Raw genomic sequence first — 22,227 nt, 5'->3', positions numbered from 1 at the left:
ATAATGGAAAAGAAGTAAATAATAAAAATAACTAAAAGTAATGTGGAAAGAGCACTTCAAAGCCTTTTAAATCCACATTGGGAAAGCTGAGGAGAGCTACATTGAAGAGGTATACAACAACCAAGAGAAATGATTCGATCTGTACAGAAGTTGAATCAGTAATGGGAACTATGCAAGAGGAAAGCACCAGGTGTAGATTAGGTGTCAGTTGAAATGGTATGAACAGCTTGTGTTATGAAGTAGCAGTGGCTATACCATGTAAAGCAATCAAGCAGAGGTAGCAGACTGTGGAACTATAAAATAGGAATTATCATCATCGGTAACAATTTCCAGCCAGGAGTCAGCCAGTTTTGCACATAAGTTTTTCCATTTTACATGTGAGAGCTGTTTTGAGCAAGAAGACAACTTCAGAAGACTTTAAGAAAGGAAACAAGAGAGAACTGAAAAATTATGTAAGAGTGATACTGGTTTGCCATCCTGCAAAAATATTTGAGAAATTTGAGGTAAGAGAATAAGGGACAAAGATGAGATAAAAATGAAGCATGCTTCATGCTGGGAGGTGAACTGCAGACTTCATACATGTGGTGAGGCAGTTACAGGAAAGACATTGAGGATGGGCAACTTTTACTGACAGCCTTCTTGGGTCTTGATAAGGTGTATAATAATGTGTGCTGCAGTAGGGTACTGGTAGCTCTGGATAACACAAGCAGACAAAAATATGGAATTGGCAGGCTGAATTAAATGTGGCACGGAAGTAAAAGCTAATTTAAAGTAGGAGATAAGGCAGTAGATAAAGAAGAGAAGGGCCTTAAAATGAGAAATTCACTTCCTCTCTGAATTTCATGTTTGTTGTGAATGACATGATGCACAAGTTACTGACTTTCAGTGATGCCCTAATGCTCTGGGGGATTGAGGAAGATAAAGTTGAGCAACAATAATTGCATGGATAGAGATGGTTGGATTAGATGGTATGAAATTTAATGCGAAGAAGAGTGAGTTCATGATGTGAACAGACAGAGGGAGAGGACTACCCGAGGATGAACTTACAAAGGAACAACTTTAAAAAGTTGACACATTCAACAAAACAAAACAAAAGAAAGAAATGAAGATGTCAATGAGAAATGGAGGCAGCCAGTAACATTTCCGAGAAATGTCAGACTTATTATGGAATAAAGCTATCACACAGTTGACCAAGGGATTAATGTGTTGAGTCTAATATTTGATTATCCTGACTTACACTTATAAAAGATGCTCAATGAAGAAAAGAAATTTAAGCAAGATAGAAGCACAGGAAGCAAAATTTCACACAAGCTGAGCGGAAGTAAAAAGATGGACAAATTAAGAGATGAGGGAGATGGTAAAGGAAGTTACCTTACAGGAGTGGATATTATCAGCAAAGCTTTGTGGTAAATGAATTAAGGCTCCAAGGCAAGAGACCAAGAAGATGACCTAGGAATGGATGGCTGTAAAGAGTGTAGCAGAACATTCAAGAAAAGAAGAATGAAACAGAGTGATGCCAGAATAATGATCGAAAAAAAAGAGGAAAATGGAAAAACTTACGTGCAAAACTGGCTGACTCCTGGCTGGAAATTGTTACCGATGATGATAATTCCTATTTTATAGTTCCACAGTCTGCTACCTCTGCTTGATTGCTTTATATTTCCTGCTTTCTGCTTATATAGCTTCCAAATAATGATTTGATTGTCTCTTGTTTTTGTTTATCTTTTCACTTAAAAGTCATTTATTGTCCTCCCATACTCTACATTTTGAAGGACCATTTATTAATTCAAAGATTGTTATGTGCCTTATGTCATGTAATGATCTGATCTTGTGGTGAATATGATCAAACTGTGGTTGTTTTAAAACTTTTTATATCCTTGAAAAGCCATAATATAACAATAAATATGATTTATTTCAGTATTTTCGCCTATAAGAAGTTGACGGAGCCCCATTTATAGGTACAGTGTCAAAAATGAAGTGTCTTCTTTGTTGACCTGATTATACTAACAGCACTTGACTGTTAATTTGTGCTGTGCCAGTAACTACAACTTTGAGTGTTTGCCTTGGCATTTAATCGTCCTGTGTGTGTGTGTGTGTGTGTGTGTGTGTGTGTGTGTGTGTGTGTGTGTGTGTGTGTGTGTTTCCTCATATTAATATTACATTGTGTTCTTAAAATGTTGCCAAATGGCCGGATTGGTAACACACTAATTTATTCTGTACAATAATACATTATAAATTATTTAAAGACATTAACTAATTAAACTGTTTTGCAGGGAGTGATGAATGTAAATGAAATTGCTGGATTGAAAATTAATTCACCTGTACCTATGATATGCTTGGCAGTAGAAATTCATTGATTTCTTCAGCTTTCAAATTAACATGCTTTTTGTCAGACATTAATGTACAGTATCAGATATCCATATTCTTCAGTGACTTGGAGATTCTGGTATTACTAGCTGTTAAATGCAGGTAACTGGAATAAACAAAATTAAATTGTAGTGCACAAAGAGGGTGCATAGGGAAAGAAGGTAGCTGTAAAATAATCTTCACGGATGTTGAGGTATAGAAAGGCTCCATACTGAGGGAAGGAAGGAGGATAGAAAGTGAGGAATACAGTCATGATACAGGCAAAAGAACTTATCTACATTATCTCTCCATATTTACATATCCTACCATTTTACACTCACTCATTTCCTCTTTCCCATAATTTTATTGTTTATAATAGCTCATAGTGATACCAACACTTCCACTTCTCTTAGGGGGATGTAACATATCCATACTGTGGATCTCTATCTATGAGAAGAAAACGTGAGTGACTTTGGTAGGCACTGTAAGAAACAGCACCGTCAGGAGGAGGTTAGTGTGAATGCAGTTGCTAAGAATAAGTGAGAAGGCCACCATTGATGGTATGAATGTGTACCGAGAACAGCACAGGAGAAAGTGACAAATTCTACACACTAGCTCAGTCTGTATCTATGAAGACCTTGAGGAAGACAAAAGATTTGGTGGATGGATACGAGTAAAAGAGAGAATTGATCTTAGAATTGAATTTGATCATTATTTTTTCATTGTGTGTTTGAACATCTTTTCATTCATTTCAGCTGTTATCACCATTTTTTATTTACTTATTTCTTTATTTCACTCACAGACAAATTAAGCATCCAGTGCAGCTGTATATCCGTAATTCTGCATTTCTGAACTATTGGAAGAGGAATATAGATACATTTCAAGAACTGACTGTTTTAATGTGTCAAGAAAGCAATTTCTTTTGTTGGTGTCCCCTCTGTATTGATTTCGATCATCCTTCCCTGTAAAAAAAAAAAAAACCACGCAAGTTGACAATATCTGTATCCCCACCCCCTGTACTCTTGTAAGACAATGCTTCTCTCTCTCCCTCCCTCCCTCCCCCCCCCTCTCTCTCTCTCTCTCTCTCTCACACACACACACACACACACACACACACACACACACACACACACACCAGGGTGTATCAGTCATTGGGAGAATTTTGTTTTTGTAATGTGTAGATGGAAACAAGTACAACTACAATGTGTTTCATGTAGTGCTCAGTGTTGGTGGATAAGTTCATTTCTTGCTAGAAACAAAATATTATTTTAAGTGGAAATTTATGTCCTTATTCCCACATTTGATGGAGTGGCTCCAAATTAGTTTGGTGTGATATTCAGTTTAACAACATGTTAAACTGTTCGGGCTAGGAAGATATGGCGAAAAAATGTTTACTGGAATTTTAATATCTTTTGTTATTATTGACTGATAGAGAGCAAGCCATGTAGCAGCAGTACTAAAATAGCCGGGTACAGCTGTCACTCAGAGCTCTTCTGCACAAACATCTTGAATGTGCCTAACTTGCCTATCTCAAGTGCCAGTCTGTGCCACATTTTCTGATACCACCATGCAGCTGCATTTCAGAGTTGCTGCTGGAGTACTATTTATTTTTTGTATTCTGCTGTACCTGTAGTAGATACACTCAGTTGGAAATCTCTAAATAACTAGAAAAATCTATGGCAGTATTATCTCACTGCCTTCAGCTGTGCAGCAATAAGCAAACATTTTTACTGTCAGAGGGCCTCACATGATAAGATCTCCATAACTACACACCTGTCCCCAACAAAAATAGAATATTGATTAGCATGTACATTCCAGTTTCCAACTGAAGCTCAGTTAGAAAACTTTTTGTCATTTATCAGTGAAAAAGTTCCATGTGAGATTTATGCCACTGTTGAAGCTGTGAAATAGGAAAGAGAGTTATTATTCAGGAGCAAATGTTTGTGCATTGTCTTTCTGAAAGTACGGGTAACCTGTAAGTGCAGTAAGTGATGAAACAGCTCCCCGTTGTTCGAAAGTAGACTCTTGTGTCATTCACTGGTGAAAAACTATGGCTGATGTACCCATACCTTGTATGTATCCTTCACATGAGACTGCCTCCACGATCTTGTCTGAACAGTGCCTTGTTGATGAGTGTACGTTTTATTTTCAGTATTCTTGTACCCTGGCATCAACACGTACTGATTGTGTACCATGTCGTTCAGTCTGGCCCTCAGGGGGCGTGTGTAATGCAAGCACTGAGTAACAAGCTATTGTATCAGCTCTTTCCTTTCTTGTGCTGCAATCTGTCATCTCCAGCTGCCCTTACTTCTCATACTTTAGAGCCCATAATGAGAGTCCTTGATGTTGACACAACTATTTCTCTAGGTTGTTATCTCTTTTGCTTACATCTTTCTCCTTTTACTTTTGATTGTGAACTTTTTGGCTGAAATGTTTTTGGTTCCATTTTTGATTTCGCTTTGATTTTCCAAAGTTTTACTGTAGTGTGGATCAGGTGGCAAAAAACGGCTTAGATATCACCAATGTACCTATAGTATAGAAGATCCTTATACACAATAACTAAGCAGACAATAAATGTATTCGAAAACCAGTGTGGTAGGCCAATCCATCATAGTGATGTCATGTACCCTCCATCAGGACAGATGTTTCCCAGATTAAACAAATCAGATTAAACCAAAACAATGACTGTAATGACTTGTGTCACTCAGTGGATAGAGAGAAACCCTTTAATGCAGAAACTTACAGCCCCGTTGCATTTCGATCTCAGGCCATCTGGACTCATCGAGGGATGAGCAACAAGCACAAGCACAGAGAAGAGGAACTCACAAATTCTGTCAATACCTGATACATTCTTGAACTAATGGAGACTCGTTTACAACCATAATCTTTGTGAAATGTAGTGAGGATAAGGTTGGTAGCTGCATTGAGGAAAGAAAAATGGGAAATGGATCCCTGCTTATCAAAACATAATTGCTATGCAGTCACAAGCACTCGTGAAATGTAACAAACTGGGAGACGTTCCTGTCGCTGTCAGTCTGCATAAAAATCTCAATTTGACCCATGAATATGACCGAGTGACATGACACAATGGTTAGAACACCAGACTTGCATTCGGGAGGATGGCGCTTTCCCAAAATCACTTGAGGCAAATGTAGGGATGATTCCTTTGAAAGGGCACGGCCAACTTCCTTCCCCATCCTTTCCTAATCTGATGGGACCAATGACCTTGCTGTTTGGTCCCCTCCCCCAAATCAACCAACCAGCCAAGAATATGAATTATGAATAGTGTTACTCAGCACATAAAAGAAGCACTGAGCAGCAGTCAGGTATATTTAAAAGTAGACTAAGCTATCGGACTCTGTCTTATGGTCTGGGGTGGGTAGTGTATGAAAGAGGCATGTGTTGGGAAGGGAAGGAAGAGCAGGGTTCGAGTGGGAGAAGATACTATAGTAGTGGACAGAGGATTTGCAGCAGCATTTGGAGGCTGGATTGGGGAGGAGTGAGGAGCGGGGGGGGGGTGGAAGGAGTACACGGGCGCACTGGGGGGACAGAAAGCTTGTGTAATGATGAAATGGAAGTAGGGAAGAATGTTGAGACAAGTGAATACTGCCGCTAGCTGTGGTTGAAGCCAGGGATTTGATGGGAACTAAGGGATGTTGCAGGGAGAATTCCCACTTGTGTGGTTCAGAAAAGCTGGTGTTGGTGGGAATAATATAGATGGCACAGGCTGTAAAGCAGCCATTAGAAGTCCCCCACCATACACTTTACCTGTACCCTTTCTACCAACGTCAACTGGGCCTCACCACACAGAGACAACAGTGACAATTGTGTGTGTGTGTGTGTGTGTGTGTGTGTGTGTGTGTTTAAAAATCTGAATGTGGTCTGTGTCCAGTAACTAAGTCGTCCTCTAATTATGCCTAGCTGCTGTTCAGTGTCTCCTCTATACGATGAGTGTCAATCTGTCCTAATTCTTAATGTTGTTATTGGCTCCCAAATTTTGCATTATTCAGTGTGACCCAGTATTTTATTCCACCAAGACTTGAAGCTGCAGACCAATGATGGATTGTGATTCAACTTAACAATATGAGGATTTCATCTGCCAAATCCAGAAAGGCCCTAAGTACAACAGAATAAACATGAGTGCCTTTATTCTTGGTTTTGAAGGGAAAAGAATTACTTGAGATAGTTATGTTACGGTCTACGAATGGACTGTTAAGTACATTTCCAGTGCCTATGCGTTGGTGATATGTCTTCCTGCTGCGTCATTGACCCTATCTGTCGAAAGGCTTTGCACGAGAACCGACTATGTGTACAATTTCCCGTACGTGTTAGTTGCCCATGCCAGCATCCTCCACATTCACCAGCCTTCCCTCTGCTCAAAAAAAAAAGGGGGGGGGGAGGAGATCCAAGAAATAAAATGCTAGACCTGTTACTTTCTCTTGTGGCCACAAAGAATTAGGAATGCCTTCACATCATCAAAATGGTCTAGATTTTTCCAAGCACTGTGCACAGTCTTCTACCTGATATGCCTTTTAGCCACAGCCATACAAATCACATGACCACTCATTTGAAGTAGAGACCACTAACTACTTTAGTCTACAAACGTATAACGCCAAAGCTTCCATCCTTGTGCAGCTGGAAACACCTCAACAGTTTCTGCATCAGTGGAGGATAGGACAACATCCAAGGCATCCTCCTCCCGACATGAAGCACAAATGCGACTTCACACAAGCCAGTGGTTGAAAGAGCCACAGGCAATGTGACACAGAGCAGTTCGTTAATCACCCAATCTGGAACTTAAAGACAACAAATTCACGCACAAACTCTAACAGAAAGAGGAAGAAAAAAGTGAAAGACAGAAAGAAAGGAAAAACCTAAACTAGAAGCAGATTTGACAGTTCAGACAGAATCATATCTCCCCTTATGTACAGAAGAATCCACATTTATGGATGTTAGCCCATGCCTCACAGGTAGCACGAGAACAACACCTTCATCTTTCACCTTCACTGCAATGCTTCATCCTCTTTAATGTTATTACAGTGGGATTGTAATGGATAGACCCACCACCTGGCAGAGCTCTGTCAACTGATAGCAACCTATCATATAGTATGGGACATAGGAATTACTTTTCTTAGAGAACCATCTCTCTAATATTAGAGATAATGCATATTGCAATGACCATGTCAGTGTAAAGAGGGTATATGCTCGCTAATACATTCTAACATTTGCAGCAAACAATTGCCACTTCACAACGGACTAAGAGCAATAGCTACCTGTTTCCATATATAAGGAAAGGTAACAATATGCAAGTACCTACCTGTTACGTACCTGTCATCGAGAGACAAGAGCTAGCCTTGTAGCAAAATTACCCAAACCCTTAATATTAATGGGGGAGTTAAATGCTCATAATCCTTTTTGAGGTAGCAGTGCTAAGTCTGGTAGAGGACAACTCTTAGAAGACCTTCTCGTGGAATTTTGATTCTGCGTCCTAAACAAAGGAGCAGTAACATATTTTAGCGTTGCCTGTTGTACCTTATCCAGTGTAGACTTCTCAGTATGCAGCCTGAGCGTCACCACCATGATGCAGTGGAATATCCATGGAGCCCTGTGTGACAGTGATCACTTCCCAATCGTGCAATCCTACCAGACCAAAATGTTGATGACTTTTTAACATGCTAGTACCTTAAAAGAGATAATTGGCCAGCCTGTGCCTCCAAATTGCAGATTCAAATCACCCAGGAGAAAAATATCGCTGAGGTGGTGCAGGAAGCTCCTTTCACAATTACATCTTTTTCCACAGACATTCCCACACAAAATCATGTACCCTGGCATTCAATGAAATAGCAAAGGCCATTAGAGAATGATGAAGAGTGCTATGATGCCATAAACGCCTTCCCCATATGACCAACTTGATTACATTTAAATGACTCTGAGTGAAAGTACAGCTTTTTATTGAAAAATGGAAAAAAGAATGTTGAAAACAATATGTCTCCTCTATAATGGCACAAATTCCACACATTAAACTTCAATGTATTTGTGGACATCAGCTACCCACAGGAGACTCTAATGGAGACATTATCTCTGACTCCCTGGATACTGCTGAACTTCTCTCTGCACAGTTTGCAGAAAAATCTGCATCTCAAAATTACCACCCTGCCTTTACAAATTACCGGCACCTAGTGGAGCTCAACACTATGTCCTTTCACTCCCATCCTGTAGAAACCTACAGTGGTCCTTTTAATGAATAGGAACTCAGTAGTGCATTAGCTCCATGTTGATATATGTCACCAGCTTGTGAAAAATCCACAACCAGCTGCTTCAACACATGAAAAATAGCAATCAAGAGTATCCTGGAGATAGCATAGTAGTACTATGCTGAAACTGGGGAAAGACACACACAATATAGGTAATTATAGATTAATTTATCTAAACAGTTGATAATCGTTAGAAATAATGGCTATAATTGATTTCATTGGTGATAAAAATCCAAATGACTACTTTCTTAATTCCTTTGCACGTCGATCTAAAAACAAAGATGATGTGACTTACCAAAAGAAAGCGCTGGCACGTCGATAGACACACAAACAAACACAAACGTACACACAAAATTCTAGCTTTCGCAACCAACGGTTGCTTCGTCAGGAAAGAGGGAAGGAGAGGGAAAGACGAAAGGATGTGGGTTTTAAGGGAGAGGGTAAGGAGTCATTCCAATCCCGGGAGCGGAAAGACTTGCTTTAAGGGGAAAAAAAGGATGGGTATACACTCGCACACACACACACACATATACAGACACGAGCAGACTTTCCGCTCCCGGGATTGGAATGACTCCTTACCCTCTCCCTTAAAACCCACATCCTTTCGTCTTTCCCTCTCCTTCCCTCTTTCCTGACGAAGCAACCGTTGGTTGCGAAAGCTAGAATTTTGTGTGTATGTTTGTGTGTCTATCGACGTGCCAGCGCTTTCTTTTGGTAAGTCACATCATCTTTGTTTTTAGATATAAAGTAATGTATTAGAAACATATGCAGGAGTGCAACCCCTCCTGTACTGCATTAAATCTAAAATTACTCTGGGCCTCTGCAGTAACCAGGACGGCAGGCGGTTAAAATCCTGGAGTTGGGGTTGTACGTGCTCCACTCCAAATGACTCCAGCATATGCTGCACGCGGTTCCCAAATGGCCCAGTTGCTCGTGGATGATTGGAGAAAAGGTGTTCCAGAGATGGACAAGCAACAGTAGGGTGAACAGGTGAATTCGAAGCAGTGAGGAATTTACGTGCCTCACACACCACAAGGAGCTGCCAGTGCATGGTGAATGGCAGTTCCTCAGTCTCAGCACAGAGACTGGGTATGGGGCTTGTCCTAGAAGCACCTGTTGCCAGTCTAATCCCCCCCCCCCCCCCAAAAAAAAAAAAAAATCCAATTGTAGATAGTTTCAATAATCTTCAGATAAGAAAGCCTCACTGATCTATATACTGTGCACCCATAGTCTAGATCACATGAAAGCCCTTTAAAATTGGAGCAGGTGTGTCCTGTCTGCTCCCAAAGACTTGTGGCTAAGGCACTTTAAGGTATTCAATGCCTTCTGGGTTCTGGCTTGCAGGTCTCTCGAATAAGGAGTGTTTTAGAGAACTCGATGTGATACTGTTTGTGGCTATGGTAAATAGTGTTGCACTTAAAACTCTGCTCTGAGGAAAAACATTCACCTGCTCTAAGTGAGCTGACAGCACACCATCAACTCAGGACCGAGAAAGCACTGTGATAGGAAGCACCATATGAAGATGGGGATGTGGCCACAAAAGACCCATTGGTGGAGCTGCCCTAGAATACTGTGTGTCGTATGCCTTATTGATGGTTGTATGGGAAATCCTTGTGAATAGCCCCCTCTGGAAGGGTCAAGCTGTTGACAGTGGATTGAAATCTCCTGAATCCACACTATGAGTGGCTAAGTAGTTGCCTGGTCTCCAGCATCCACACGAGACAATTGTTAATTATTTGGACAGTTCATTAAGGGGATGCTCTGTTAGCTACTGGGCCGTGTTCAATCCTTTGCCGGTTTGAGGATAGCTATCTGAATGGTCTCTCTCCATTAATCAGGAAAAAGACCTGTCAGCCGTATCAAATTAAGACGTACGAGGTGTATTTCCGTAGACGCGGATTGCAAATGTTAAAGCGTGCTGTTCTAGATTTGGCCATGACCGGGTGCAGTATTGGGAGCCTTAGACAGTGCCAAATCCAGCTCCCATATGGAGAAAGGGCAGTTGTAAGACTAAAGAATTGTTGTATCTGAGGTCCGACTGGCCCCTATCTACGGTCACACAGTAGCGGCAGATCCTGGCTGGCATTGACAGCAGTCGAACTAAAATTCTCTGTCATCCGAGTGATGCCTCCGGGCACTGTTTGGAGACACCCCTGTTTCAGCACAGCTGCTGTCGGTAAACGACTGTATTTACTGGAAGTCCTCGTGATGGCTTCTCACAATCCTGTAGAATAAGGGGTACAGTTGATAGAGTTCAGGAACTCTTGCCGTGACCTTTTCTTCCTCTTCTGAATGATACATCGAGCCTTCTCTCTGGTGACTCGAAAGGCTGTGAGGTTGTCTGCTGTTGGGTATCATTTAAACCTTCATAATGCCACAAGCCTGACCAGATTGCTGAGCAGCAATCAGTGGTCCAACAAGGTTCAGGTTGCCTCCTAAAATGACTTAAGGATGTTAGGGTGGATATGTCAACAGTAAGATGGATCACTTGTGTGATTTGGTCCACCCATTCCTGGATGCCGCCTTGATTTTTAAACACGGCCAGCTGACTGAACGGCGTCCAGCGTCTGTTGACCATCCATTTCCGGGTCTCCTGTTTGAGTAATGCTCCATACAGCAGGTGGATCCAAAGTGAGAAGTAGTCACTGGTATGAAGGTCATCAGTTGCTTCCCACTGAGCAGACTCTGCAATGGCTGGAGAGCAGAAAGATAGATCGATGGCTGAGGATAACCCAGCCGAGAAATTGGAGTCACTGAGTGGGAGAAACGGACAGGGGAGTTGTTCTGTAAGGCCTGTGAGAGCTTCAGAGTCTTTTGCATCCAGCGAGGGTAAAGACTGTGAGCAGATAGTGATTTGCTGACCCATATGAACTTAAATGGCTACGGCTTGTAGATCAGTAATCGACGAGAGAGCAGAGGAGTGGTGTGCGTTGTTTACCCCCCCCCCCCCCCCCCCCCCCCCGGCTCTTTCCCCAGTCAGGTCATCCTTGCAGCGGAGGGTATAGCACCAAACACAGGGGTGTCAGTGGCCTTAAAATATGTTTCTTGTAGACACAAGCACAGAGAATATACCTGGGCTAGGAGTTTCGGTTCCTCAGCATGAGGCCTGAACCCATCCATGTTCCACTATAGTGTGGAGCCATTAATCATGGGGTTGCACATCCAACCTACCTCTCTGAAGGGGGGGGGGGGGGGGGTGCGACAGGTTGAAGTTGGCTGGAAGGCTGTGGGCTCTAATACAACTACAGCTTGACACATGCACTGACAGACACGGGTTGTAATGCTGACCTACCTCCATTTCAGTAGAAGCATTGGCTGTTGAAATAGTCTTTTTAAGGGCTGATACAATGATTATGGGAGGCTTTATAGATCTTCTTGGCTTTACCATACTGAATGCATTTTGTTGTTTTAATGTCCTGTATCCTCCTTTCTTCTAGGCAGATGCTGCCGTCTCTGCTCCAGACTGCCGAGTCAGCAGATGATGGTTGAGGTGATCACTATAGCAAAAATCTACTAATACCAGTATTGCTGGCCCTTGTTTTGATCACAACCAAGGTAGAATCTTCCTACACATCGGTCAGGGACCTGAAGATGGTGCAGTAAAATGCTGAAACTGGTTGCCAAATAAAATAAGGTTGGAAACTAGACAGCTGAAAGGTGTTTAATGCTACGCAATTCAGATGTGACATTTTCCCCAGAGGTTGCCTGCTGACAACCATTCCACATCAACAGCCATGCATCTGAAACTTCCTGGCAGATTAAAACTGTGTGCCGGACCGAGACTCGAACTCGGGACCTTTGCCTACCGCGGGCAAGTGCTCTACCGAGCATTTTCATTCTAGCCATACATCTCACTGGTGCACAGCACATCTTGAGATTGAGTTTTTTTTTTAACACCATCCAGGCAGTAGGGCCTAGATCCCAGCTCCCTGTGGCACATAACGTTCCACTGCCACACTGTACAGTGGTTGCTGAAGCTTGCCCAGAGCTTACGGTGATGGAGGTGTGGCATGCTTACCAGTCTGCGCCTCATTAGAAACCTTGCAGTCATCAAGCCTGTACACAGCAAACAAATGCTGAACCACTGAGGGGCCCAAACAATAGCCCCCTTGTGCAGGCAGAAATACCACTTTTGCTAGTACGGTGCCACTGTCTCTTGATTATATGTGTGATCAGTTTCAGCCGTCAATTATAACAGCTTCGTTACCCCATATTGTTCTGAAAAGACAGGATCTAGCTGCTTATGAACCACCTCGTAACAGGCAGATCAGCTGAAGAATGGTTGACGATGTATGTAGAGAACTTCAACTCACGCCCTCCCCCCATTCTGTTATATGCAAAGAATCGCATCTCAGACTCACTCCTGATATGATACCAGGCCAAAAATGTGGGTAATAATAATAATAATAATAATAATAATTGTGTGTAGATCAGTGGCTGTGTGCAAGTCTTAAGTGCATAGCACTTCAGCAACTTGCGTGACCCTAATCTACCACAGTTATCCAATTAGAGAAAGGGGAAACCTGAACCACATTTAATTTCTGGCAATGTCAGCAAGAGGTGAAGTGTAGATTAAAGGCAGACTGAAAAATTCTGTGGTCCGACTGGTATTTGATCCTATGAGCTCTCAGTTTGTAAGCAAGTACTTTACCACTAAACCACCAAGCCTGATAGGTAATACAAATGGACATTCACAGTAGCGCCAACGGAACTACAGATTTCACCACTCACTGGCAAATATTTGACTCCATATATCGTGATCATCCACATTATTAAATGGTTTATACTTATGACAGTAAGGTCATTGATCACATCAGTTGTACCTATGTTAATGCAGGAGGTTATGAGCTATACTCTCAACCAGATATGCTCCCAGAATTGGCAGTCATATTTTGAGCTTTCCAACGTAGTGGAACTCTTCCAGATCTGAACTTCCTTGTCTGTAGTGACTCCTTAGAGCAGTAGTAAGCAGCAGATCAGTGTTACCCGTTGGAAAATTACAACTGACAGCAGCACACACTGACGTTTGGTCAGTGAGAGACACTGTATCTTGAGGTCTTGAGACTCAGAATGGCAAGATACCGCACGTAAAACCAAACTCCAATTAGTCAAAGGGACTTCTAGAGTGGTGTACTATATACCCAGCCTCTCACAAAGCAGCAGTTGTCTTATACTGTTAATGTATTGGTTAAACCAAACTTGCACATGAATATCTCTTGCAAAAAGAGGAACGCATCCCTCCAACCCTCCCACTGTCCCTGCACCGATGTGGACACTTTTGATGGTACTTCATATATTCAAAGAATGTAGAATCCTAACTGACCTATGACACAAACTGAAATTTAATGTACTTAACCTCAAATGCTAGTGGATGGAGCAGTAGCTACCAACACTGTTTTACATATTTTATCATGGAGTAGTTACTACAATAAAATTTAAAGCCTTTACTCATCATGACGGCTTAGGCAGATAGTGTGGAGGTGGTACCATTCACTGGTAATGTAAGTCTGACAAGCCCTCAGCTTTGCTGCTGATCTGAACCATGTGTAGTACTATCTTTTACTTCTTGAACCTCCACATTTAACTCCTTTCCCTTTCAACTTATTATGCTGTTTGATGTGTATTCCTCTCAGTATTTTCTATATTGATGTCTGGGAGGATGGGTGGGGATGCAACATGGAGCAGAAATGAGGGGAGAGGAAGGGCGGTGGAGAAGCCTCTCACCATACATAATACATTGCACCAAGGAGTGTCCAGTGTCATGCTAGCATGTAACACCCCCTTACCTCCGCCTTTTCCTTTTAGATCAAACTACCTTCACTACTGTTACTGGACGTATTGCTTTTCCCTTTAATCCAACTTGTAAAAGTTAGAGACAAAAAATATTGATCAAGACAAGAAGAATACTAAGATTAAGTGCATAGAGGGACTGATAACCTCATAGTTAAGTTCCTTTGTATAGTAATGGTGGTAATAATAATAATAATAATAATTCATCAGTCTGTGTGGCCATCCTCCATGCTTCGAGATCCAGTGGCTGTGTGTGTTCCTGTACATCAGCATGAGAAGTGGTGTTCCATGTGATAGCCAATCACAGTCTGATCCTGTTCGAAAGTGTTGATGTGCATCTTGTGTGCCCTGCACTGGACTCTCTCTCGGACACCCAGTACATGGCCTGCTAACATCCTTGTCACTTACATACTGAATTGTTCCGTTTGCCATCATAACATGAGCACCTTCTGAACAGCACATAGATATCTCTAATTCTAATGCTATTGAGTGCATAAAGAACAAGATTGGTGGTTGGTAAGACTTCGGGCTGCATATTTAATTTGCATTGGAATTTACAGTATGTGGAGATGTGCAGCTCCAACTAAAGGATGCCAAAAGTGTGCTTTAAATTATTTGGTTTGATGTTTGGTAATGGAAAAAGGCTAATAACAGTTGAAATTTGCAGAGATGACATTATTTGGTTTGTAGACGAGAATAACAGAAAATAGTGATATGAACCATCGAACAAGTTGTTTTTAATTCAAATTTTAAAAGTATAGTTTTCTGAAAAAGAAAAGAGACATTAGTATCTTTGTATTTTTTTTTTCTTTTTCAGTGTAAATTAATAAATAATTAGTAGGTGTTAATTTCTCCACAAACAAAAAATATTTGACAACATTACATTCTGTTACTTTTTATCAATGTTATGGTTTTATTTTTTGAGTAAATGATAAGTTTCAATTCTGCATTCTGTAAGTGCTTGCTATTGGTTGTGAGTGTACAGAAAGTGTTGTAGCATGGAAATCCTACTCTAATAAGCAGCCTGAGCCAATCTTAGTTGTTATATTTCTAATAGCATGTAGTGGCTTGGTGGTTTAGATCCTCCTGCAAACGTTGCAGCTACAAATTTAAAGTTAATTATGTCACATCTTATTTTCTCGGAATAAGCTGCATTAAAATAAGACATGAAAATTATCCAGTCACCTGTTATTCAAATGCTAGTAAGCAGTAAAATGAAGAACAGAATAGAACCAAAGATTCCGACTAAAATATAGAAAAATATATGATAAATTAACATGTCCACAACAAATCACATAACAAGAAAAATAAGTTCTAGTTGGTACAGAATGATCAGTGATACAACAAAAATAAATTATAGTTTGTGTGCCATAGGACTAAGTGACGGCAATTTGTGTCTTGAACATTGATTAGTGGACATGTTCATATGTTGATTTACATACAAGGGTTGCAGCACTATGTGGAAAGGTATAAAGGAACAGCAAGCAGAAATGACGAAGGATACTTTACTGTGCCAGAATTGACTGCCGTATTGCCAAAACCAAAATAATAATGTTATTATACGTGCCTATGGCAACTTTGTTAATTATGTAATATATAAAAGAACCTTTAATGAGGAATGGAATTCTTATGTCTAAACTGAATTCAATAAAGGGTATAACAGAAGTGATCACAATACAAACTTTGGCATTATCATAACAGTAATATTTTATAAGCAAAGAATAGAACAAATTTTTAATAAAATTGGAGGACAGAAATCTACAACTAGAATTACTGAAGAGTAACGAACACTCAGTCGTGTTTGAGCCCCCTGCTGAGTGAATATTTTTATTTCTTTGACAAGTTGTCAACATTAATAATGCCAAATCCCACATATTTTTGAAAAGTTAACCACAAAGAGTGTAGATACATTTTTTTATTTTGTGACAAATATGCTGCTAAAATAAGATCTTTTCTGCACCCAGCATCTACTATAGAGACCTCACAGGGGAAAATAACAAGAGCTACAGAATGATTATCACATGGATACTTATGAAGAGTAACCTTTAGATTCACAAAATAAAATGTAGATAAAGAATTGCCACCAAGTTACATTGTAGATATTCCCAGAGGTTAGCAGAGGTTGAATTAAATTTGCTTTCCATATGCTATTATTAAAGAAAGTATTTGGTCTGTGAATGCTGCAGTTGCCAGCTACAAGTAGCAATCTACACTTAACAGATGAAGGAACTGATGATGTTGCAGTTTAGTCCCTTTCATTCCAACCCAACCAACCAACTTGCAGTCTACTTAAATATATGTTCTCACTGTAAGCAACATTTTTGTTGTATTGTGTTAAAATTTATTTATTAATCATAATTTTGATATTTGTTGATAAGTTGCTCATAGAAAGGCAATTTATGAAAAAATGTAATTACCTTGTACAAAGCATAGAATTAACCAGAGGAAAAGTACTCCAATTGGAGCACAAAAAAGGCGAGTATGCTCCTGTTTGTTAAAAGACTCAGACTGAAAAGTGGTGTACCAGTCGCCTCATTCTACCTTCCTCAGCACCTTTAAAATTTGTTCGAAAAATTTTGGCATACAAACTCGTACAGGCTCCCCTAACTGAAACTCGCTCACACCCATTAGTCCACGACTGTAAGTCACTCATACCCACCCACTCCTGCTCCCACTGGCACTGACTCTTCACTCTCTTCCTTGTACTGTTCTGTCACTGTCAACTTTGTTCCAGTGCCACTGTGTCGTTCTCTTTCTCTCACACTGCCATTGTCTCCTTTGCTCTTTCTGTACCACAGCCATTATCTGCTAGCTTCCAGTATTTATTACTTTTCCATCTCTTTCCCACTGCTACTATTTCCTTGTCTCTCAGCACGAAAAAAACTTGAATATGTTTGCGTGGCAAAATTTTTGGGAGCATTTTTAAAAGTACTGAAGAAGGTAGAATGAGGCAGCTGATATGCCTCTTTCCAGTTAGTCTTTTAAAAAACAGGAGCATATTCGCCTTTTTTGTGCTTCACTAGGAATATTTTTCTTCTGATTCCCTTCTTTTCCCTGCCATAACTGGCATGTCATTCATATGAAAAGAACTTCGTTTGTTAGTAAATTTTTGATAGTTTACGTGTGTGAAATTGATATAATGCAAAACTATATAATTGTACACGTCAGACCAGATTTTATGTGCACAGAAATTTGGATGTGATTCGGTAGAACAGAAGCATAGGGTTATCAGAACCCCTCTGATGATAACGGGAATACTTTACGGTGTTTTTCTCCATGCTACATTGCTTTATGAACAATATTTTCACCCACACCAGGTTTTAGGTGTGTTTTTTACATGTACATGTAAGGTAACTTTGAACCTCTGTATCTTGGAAATGGATAAAGATCTCAAGAACATTTTCCAGCTTGTTAAAGACCTCGATCTTAGGCATATATCATAAAAATTACTGGCGTTTGCAGTGCATAGCTCTCTTGGCATCCACAGTTCAGTTTTGGTAACCAAACCATGTTTTTGAGGTGTTTCTGAACAACAGATAAAGATTTTTGGGAGCGGGAAGATGGCATCTCTAAATAAATGCCTAGAGAATATACCGTTAATATTTTAGCAATTCGGTGCTGTTATTTATTATTTAGACTCACCTCACTCCAGATTTTATGTTCACATTTTATGTGTACAAATAGGGGAACTTTGAACTTCTGTATCTCAGAAATGGATAAAGGTATCAAGAAAAATTTTTAATTTGTTTAGTATAGGGATCTTAGGAATACCCTAAAGATATCCACCATTTGCTGTGCATAACAACATTGGAACGTGTGGCTCAGTTTTGGTATCCAAAACCAGGCTTTTTTGGGTTTTCTCAGGAACTGATCATGAACTAAAGGATCCCTCCATAAGCCCCATAAGGTGAACCATAGACCACAGCTGATGCAAAAATAATCAACTGTTGTGCTCCCTGTGCCTAATCTGGAGAAAATATAATATTCAAACTTTGACCCTGTACTGTAGGGTAGTTGCAGTAAGACAATCCTGTTGTGCATGCAAATGGTCACTAGCCCAAGGCCTATCCAAAACCGTCGACCCTCCCTTTCTGTCACCAATAGAACTCAAGGTGTGAGCTCTGTGAAAATCCTGTTTTTGTAAGTGGCATTTTGGATCATACAAGGTAGCTCTTGCTGTCGCATACATAACAATAAAGAGTCATCATTATCATCTTTTACAGTTTCCAGCCCTTAGCTGGGTGTGCTTGCATCATAATCTCTTTCTTTCTTTGTTCCCCCAGCATGTTTCTCTCTCCAATCTAGTCCAGTCTTTTCCTCTCTTCTTCACATATTTCTTCAGTCTAACAATTCACCTGCGTGTCAATCTTCGTCTAGATCTTGTGCCTCTTATTGTCCTTTCATGAGGCTATCTCGGTATCATGCCAACCACTATTTCTCTCACAGTTGCATTGCTTACTCTATCTGTTTAGTAAGTCCTATCTTGCTTATTTTAAATTAATAATTAAAAATAAAAGAAAGCAATGGATCCAAATTTGTGGTATTCAATCTCTGGTCAGTCATAGGATTTTTTTTGTTATTCATCACTTCTTTCACCTCTAGCAGCGGTTGTTATTACGAAAAATGCTGAGCTGCTCTGGGTTCAGAATCCACATTGATCTGTAAGTCCACCATAACTGTCTGGGTAAGTCAGTTCCAAGGTTACAGGGAGGCAAAAGTAATATCACCCTCAACAGGACAATGCATAGTAAAGTGTGGTGGTGTTGAAACCAGTCTTTGGGTTGATAACTACTCATTTACAGTACAAGATCTGAGATGCAGAAGGCATCAGTGTTCAGTCTACTCCTCCCTCTGCCACTTTTATTGGTCAGACTGACTTTGTGGTGCTTTGTTTTAGGCAGACTAGAACATTTTAAAGTGGGTTAGAATCTGAAAACTTCTGTGGTGTTTCCACGTGGGCATTCATGAATAGTCCTCATTCCAGGCAATCACAATATAAACTCAGTTAATGTGAGAATTGTCATCTTTGAATAAGATTCTTATGTGCAGGGCTCTGGAAGACTGTGGTTTCATCATCAGGCACATGTTAGTTGATGAAATATTTGTTCTGTGAAGGAACAAATTCGTTACCTCCAATACAATATTACAAGAGGTCAGAGAGAAAATTTGATTGGATTGCTTACATTTCCTTGTGGTACGATAGCAATCCTCGGAGAGACAAGAGTTTTTCACTATAAATCCAGAAAGTATATGTTTTAATATATTTGAATGGCAATTTACTTCTGCACCAAGAAGTATATTATAAATTGCAGTAACATTTTTGTCTCTAACCTCCTGTAACATCATATTGTGAGCTTATGAATTTGTTTCTCCACAGAACGAATATGTTGTTTCACCAACTTGCACCTGATGATGAAGCAACTGTCATGCAACGTGCTGTGCTTAATAAATGAAATGTAATGTGATTGAGCTGTACGGGAAAAGTAACAGGTTAAAAACGAACATAGATTTGTGTGTTAGAAAGTCTTTTCTGAAGGTTTTTTCTGATGGGTACCCTTGTACAAAAGTGAAATATGGATGATAAGCAGTTCGGAGAAGAAGAGGATAGAAGCCTGTGAAATTTGGTGCTGCAGAAAAATGCTGAAGATTAGATGGGTAGATCAAATAACTAAGGAGGAAGCACTGAATAGAATTGGGGAGAAAATAAATTTGTGGCATAACTTGTCAAAAAGAAGGAATCAGTTGATAGGGCATATTCTGAGATATCAAAGAATCATCAATTTATCAGTGTGTGTGTGTGTGTGTGTGTGTGTGTGTGTGTGTGTGTGTGTTTGGGGTGGTAATTGTTAGAGGGAGGTTCAGATGGATGTAGGTTGCAGTAGTTACTCAGAGATGAAGGGGCTTGCACAGGACAGAGTAGCATAGAGAGCTGCATCAAATCAATGTTCAGACTTTAAGTCCACAACATCAAATGCAATTGAAGATGGATTTCTGGCAACAAAACTTCCTTTAATCAACAGTCGTGACACAAAAATCTGCTGTAGGTGAAGTTAGTTAATCTTGATAGTTTGGGTCGTATACTATTATGTTCATTGTTAAAGTAGGGGGAAAATGACAAAACGTCATTTCTTTGCAGCTCGTTGTAGCTGTTGATATTCAAGATACCACTCACAGGAACAAAAAGAACAAATTTCCTCTTACTTAAAATGTCACCTGCACTCAAAGAAGCCCCTCAGGCTTGTACAGTTCTCTGCACACAGCTCTATTGGACAACTTCCTGTGATCTGCAACAAACGCAACATCATTTCACTCAAATACTGTCAGGAATTCAATTCATTTGACAAGACACTATATTTACATTTCCCCATGGTCCACTATTGGTACTCTATTGCTGACTGTAATCATGTAACTTTAGATGATCTCTTGCATAAAACTCTACTTCTAAAATCCATTTGATACAATTCCCTGTGGAGTGTTTATTCAGCAATGGTTTGAGAAGAATCAGCAGTGGCACCCTGCAGAAATTCCCCACCTTTTAGTGAAGTTGTTTGAAGCCATCAATGTGGACCAGCATTTATAATCTCAGTCCACCATGACTGTTTTTCAGCCACAATTCTTAAGTGAGTTTATAATATAGACTGTAAACCTATAGAAAAGCACACTATAACTCAGTAATATGCACTTCCCAAATTCAGTGAGACTTTAATCTTCCTTCCTTCCTTTCTTCCTTCCTTCATTTATACTTCTCTCCTGTTTCATATTTTTCCATACGTTCTGCAGATGCAAACAGTTACTTTTAGCTTTAGAATGTCAGAAGACAAATTTTTAGTTTTAGCCTTTAACTTCCAAATAGTAAAGATATTTCTTCCTATTTGTTATATTTATGAACACATGTGTTTGCCATTATAATTTAATTGTTGAATAGTCTTCAGTTTTGATTTGTACAGATGCATATATATATATATATATATATATATATATATATATATATATATATATATATATATATATTTTTTTTTTTTTTTTTTTACAGCCAAAGAAAGCATCCACTCCAAAGCAGAAGATTGATCCCTCACCAGGGGATATTGTCCGGTCTGGTGCAGCAGCATTCTTTGGTGCTATGAGCACTGATTGGTTCGGATAAACCACATAATTCATGTTTCTTGTAACCAAAGAGAAAGAAATGTCATGCCATTACAAGTTAATCAAATTGTTACAGAACTGCACAGGCTGTAATTCTTGTACAGGACTGTTAATATTATGGTGAAATAGCTTTAAACTTGTACACAACTGTTAATACTGTTTCCGTGTGCACTGTAGTGCATTGCAGTACCTGTTTTCTGAGTAATAAACATTTACATTGTTCTCAAGTGTGCTATTCATTTCTTTTTGCGGTATGTGAGAGCTTTTAATTGTGTTATGAAACTGAAGGCAGTAATTTGCGAACTTCTAGGTATATACATGAATAACAAATTACAAATTTTGAAGATGAATACGTGTATTTTTACGTTCAGAAGTATAAGATTAAGAGAAGTAATTGGCAGTAGATAAATGCTATATAGTGTGTGAATTTCAGTAATTGTACAAAACTGCAGGGGATGAGAAGATAAGAAATGGATAAAAATTAATGTACATGTCTAGAAATTCATAGTTTCCCCACATCAAAGACCAATTAAGGCATATCACGAGCCAGTATGTACAGCAGATTGAACGTATATTGCCCTCTGCATATCTCTTGTGGGCTAAACTGAATCTCTGTGGCATAGAAGCCGTGAAATATAAAGACCAGTTCAGCCCAGATCAGAGACTGAACTTGTGGATAGTGATTACTGGTGTT

The 22,227-nt window shown here is 39.8% G+C and overlaps 1 protein-coding gene across 3 annotated transcripts in view; it reads left to right on the top strand.

The window, feature by feature from the left end:
* The window catches only part of LOC126094496 (conserved oligomeric Golgi complex subunit 1), a 135,392-nt gene extending 113,632 nt beyond the window's left edge, over window positions 1-21,760 (top strand). For 2 of the 3 annotated variants that reach the window (XM_049908904.1, XM_049908906.1), the window contains exon 16: window positions 21,424-21,760. In XM_049908904.1, the coding sequence (XP_049764861.1) occupies window positions 21,424-21,534 (111 nt within the window). In that variant the 3' untranslated portion in view covers window positions 21,535-21,760. Of the gene's footprint in view, window positions 1-1,918; window positions 1,959-21,423 lie in introns of all 3 variants that reach the window. The other variant, XM_049908905.1, reaches the window with a different exon arrangement.
* Window positions 21,761-22,227: the final 467 nt, after the last annotated feature.

Source organism: Schistocerca cancellata, chromosome 8 (genome assembly GCF_023864275.1).
Source record: "Schistocerca cancellata isolate TAMUIC-IGC-003103 chromosome 8, iqSchCanc2.1, whole genome shotgun sequence".
NCBI lineage: Eukaryota > Metazoa > Arthropoda > Insecta > Orthoptera > Acrididae > Schistocerca > Schistocerca cancellata.
Note: the sequence above shows the minus strand (reverse complement) of the source record. Positions and strands in the feature narration are given on the sequence as shown.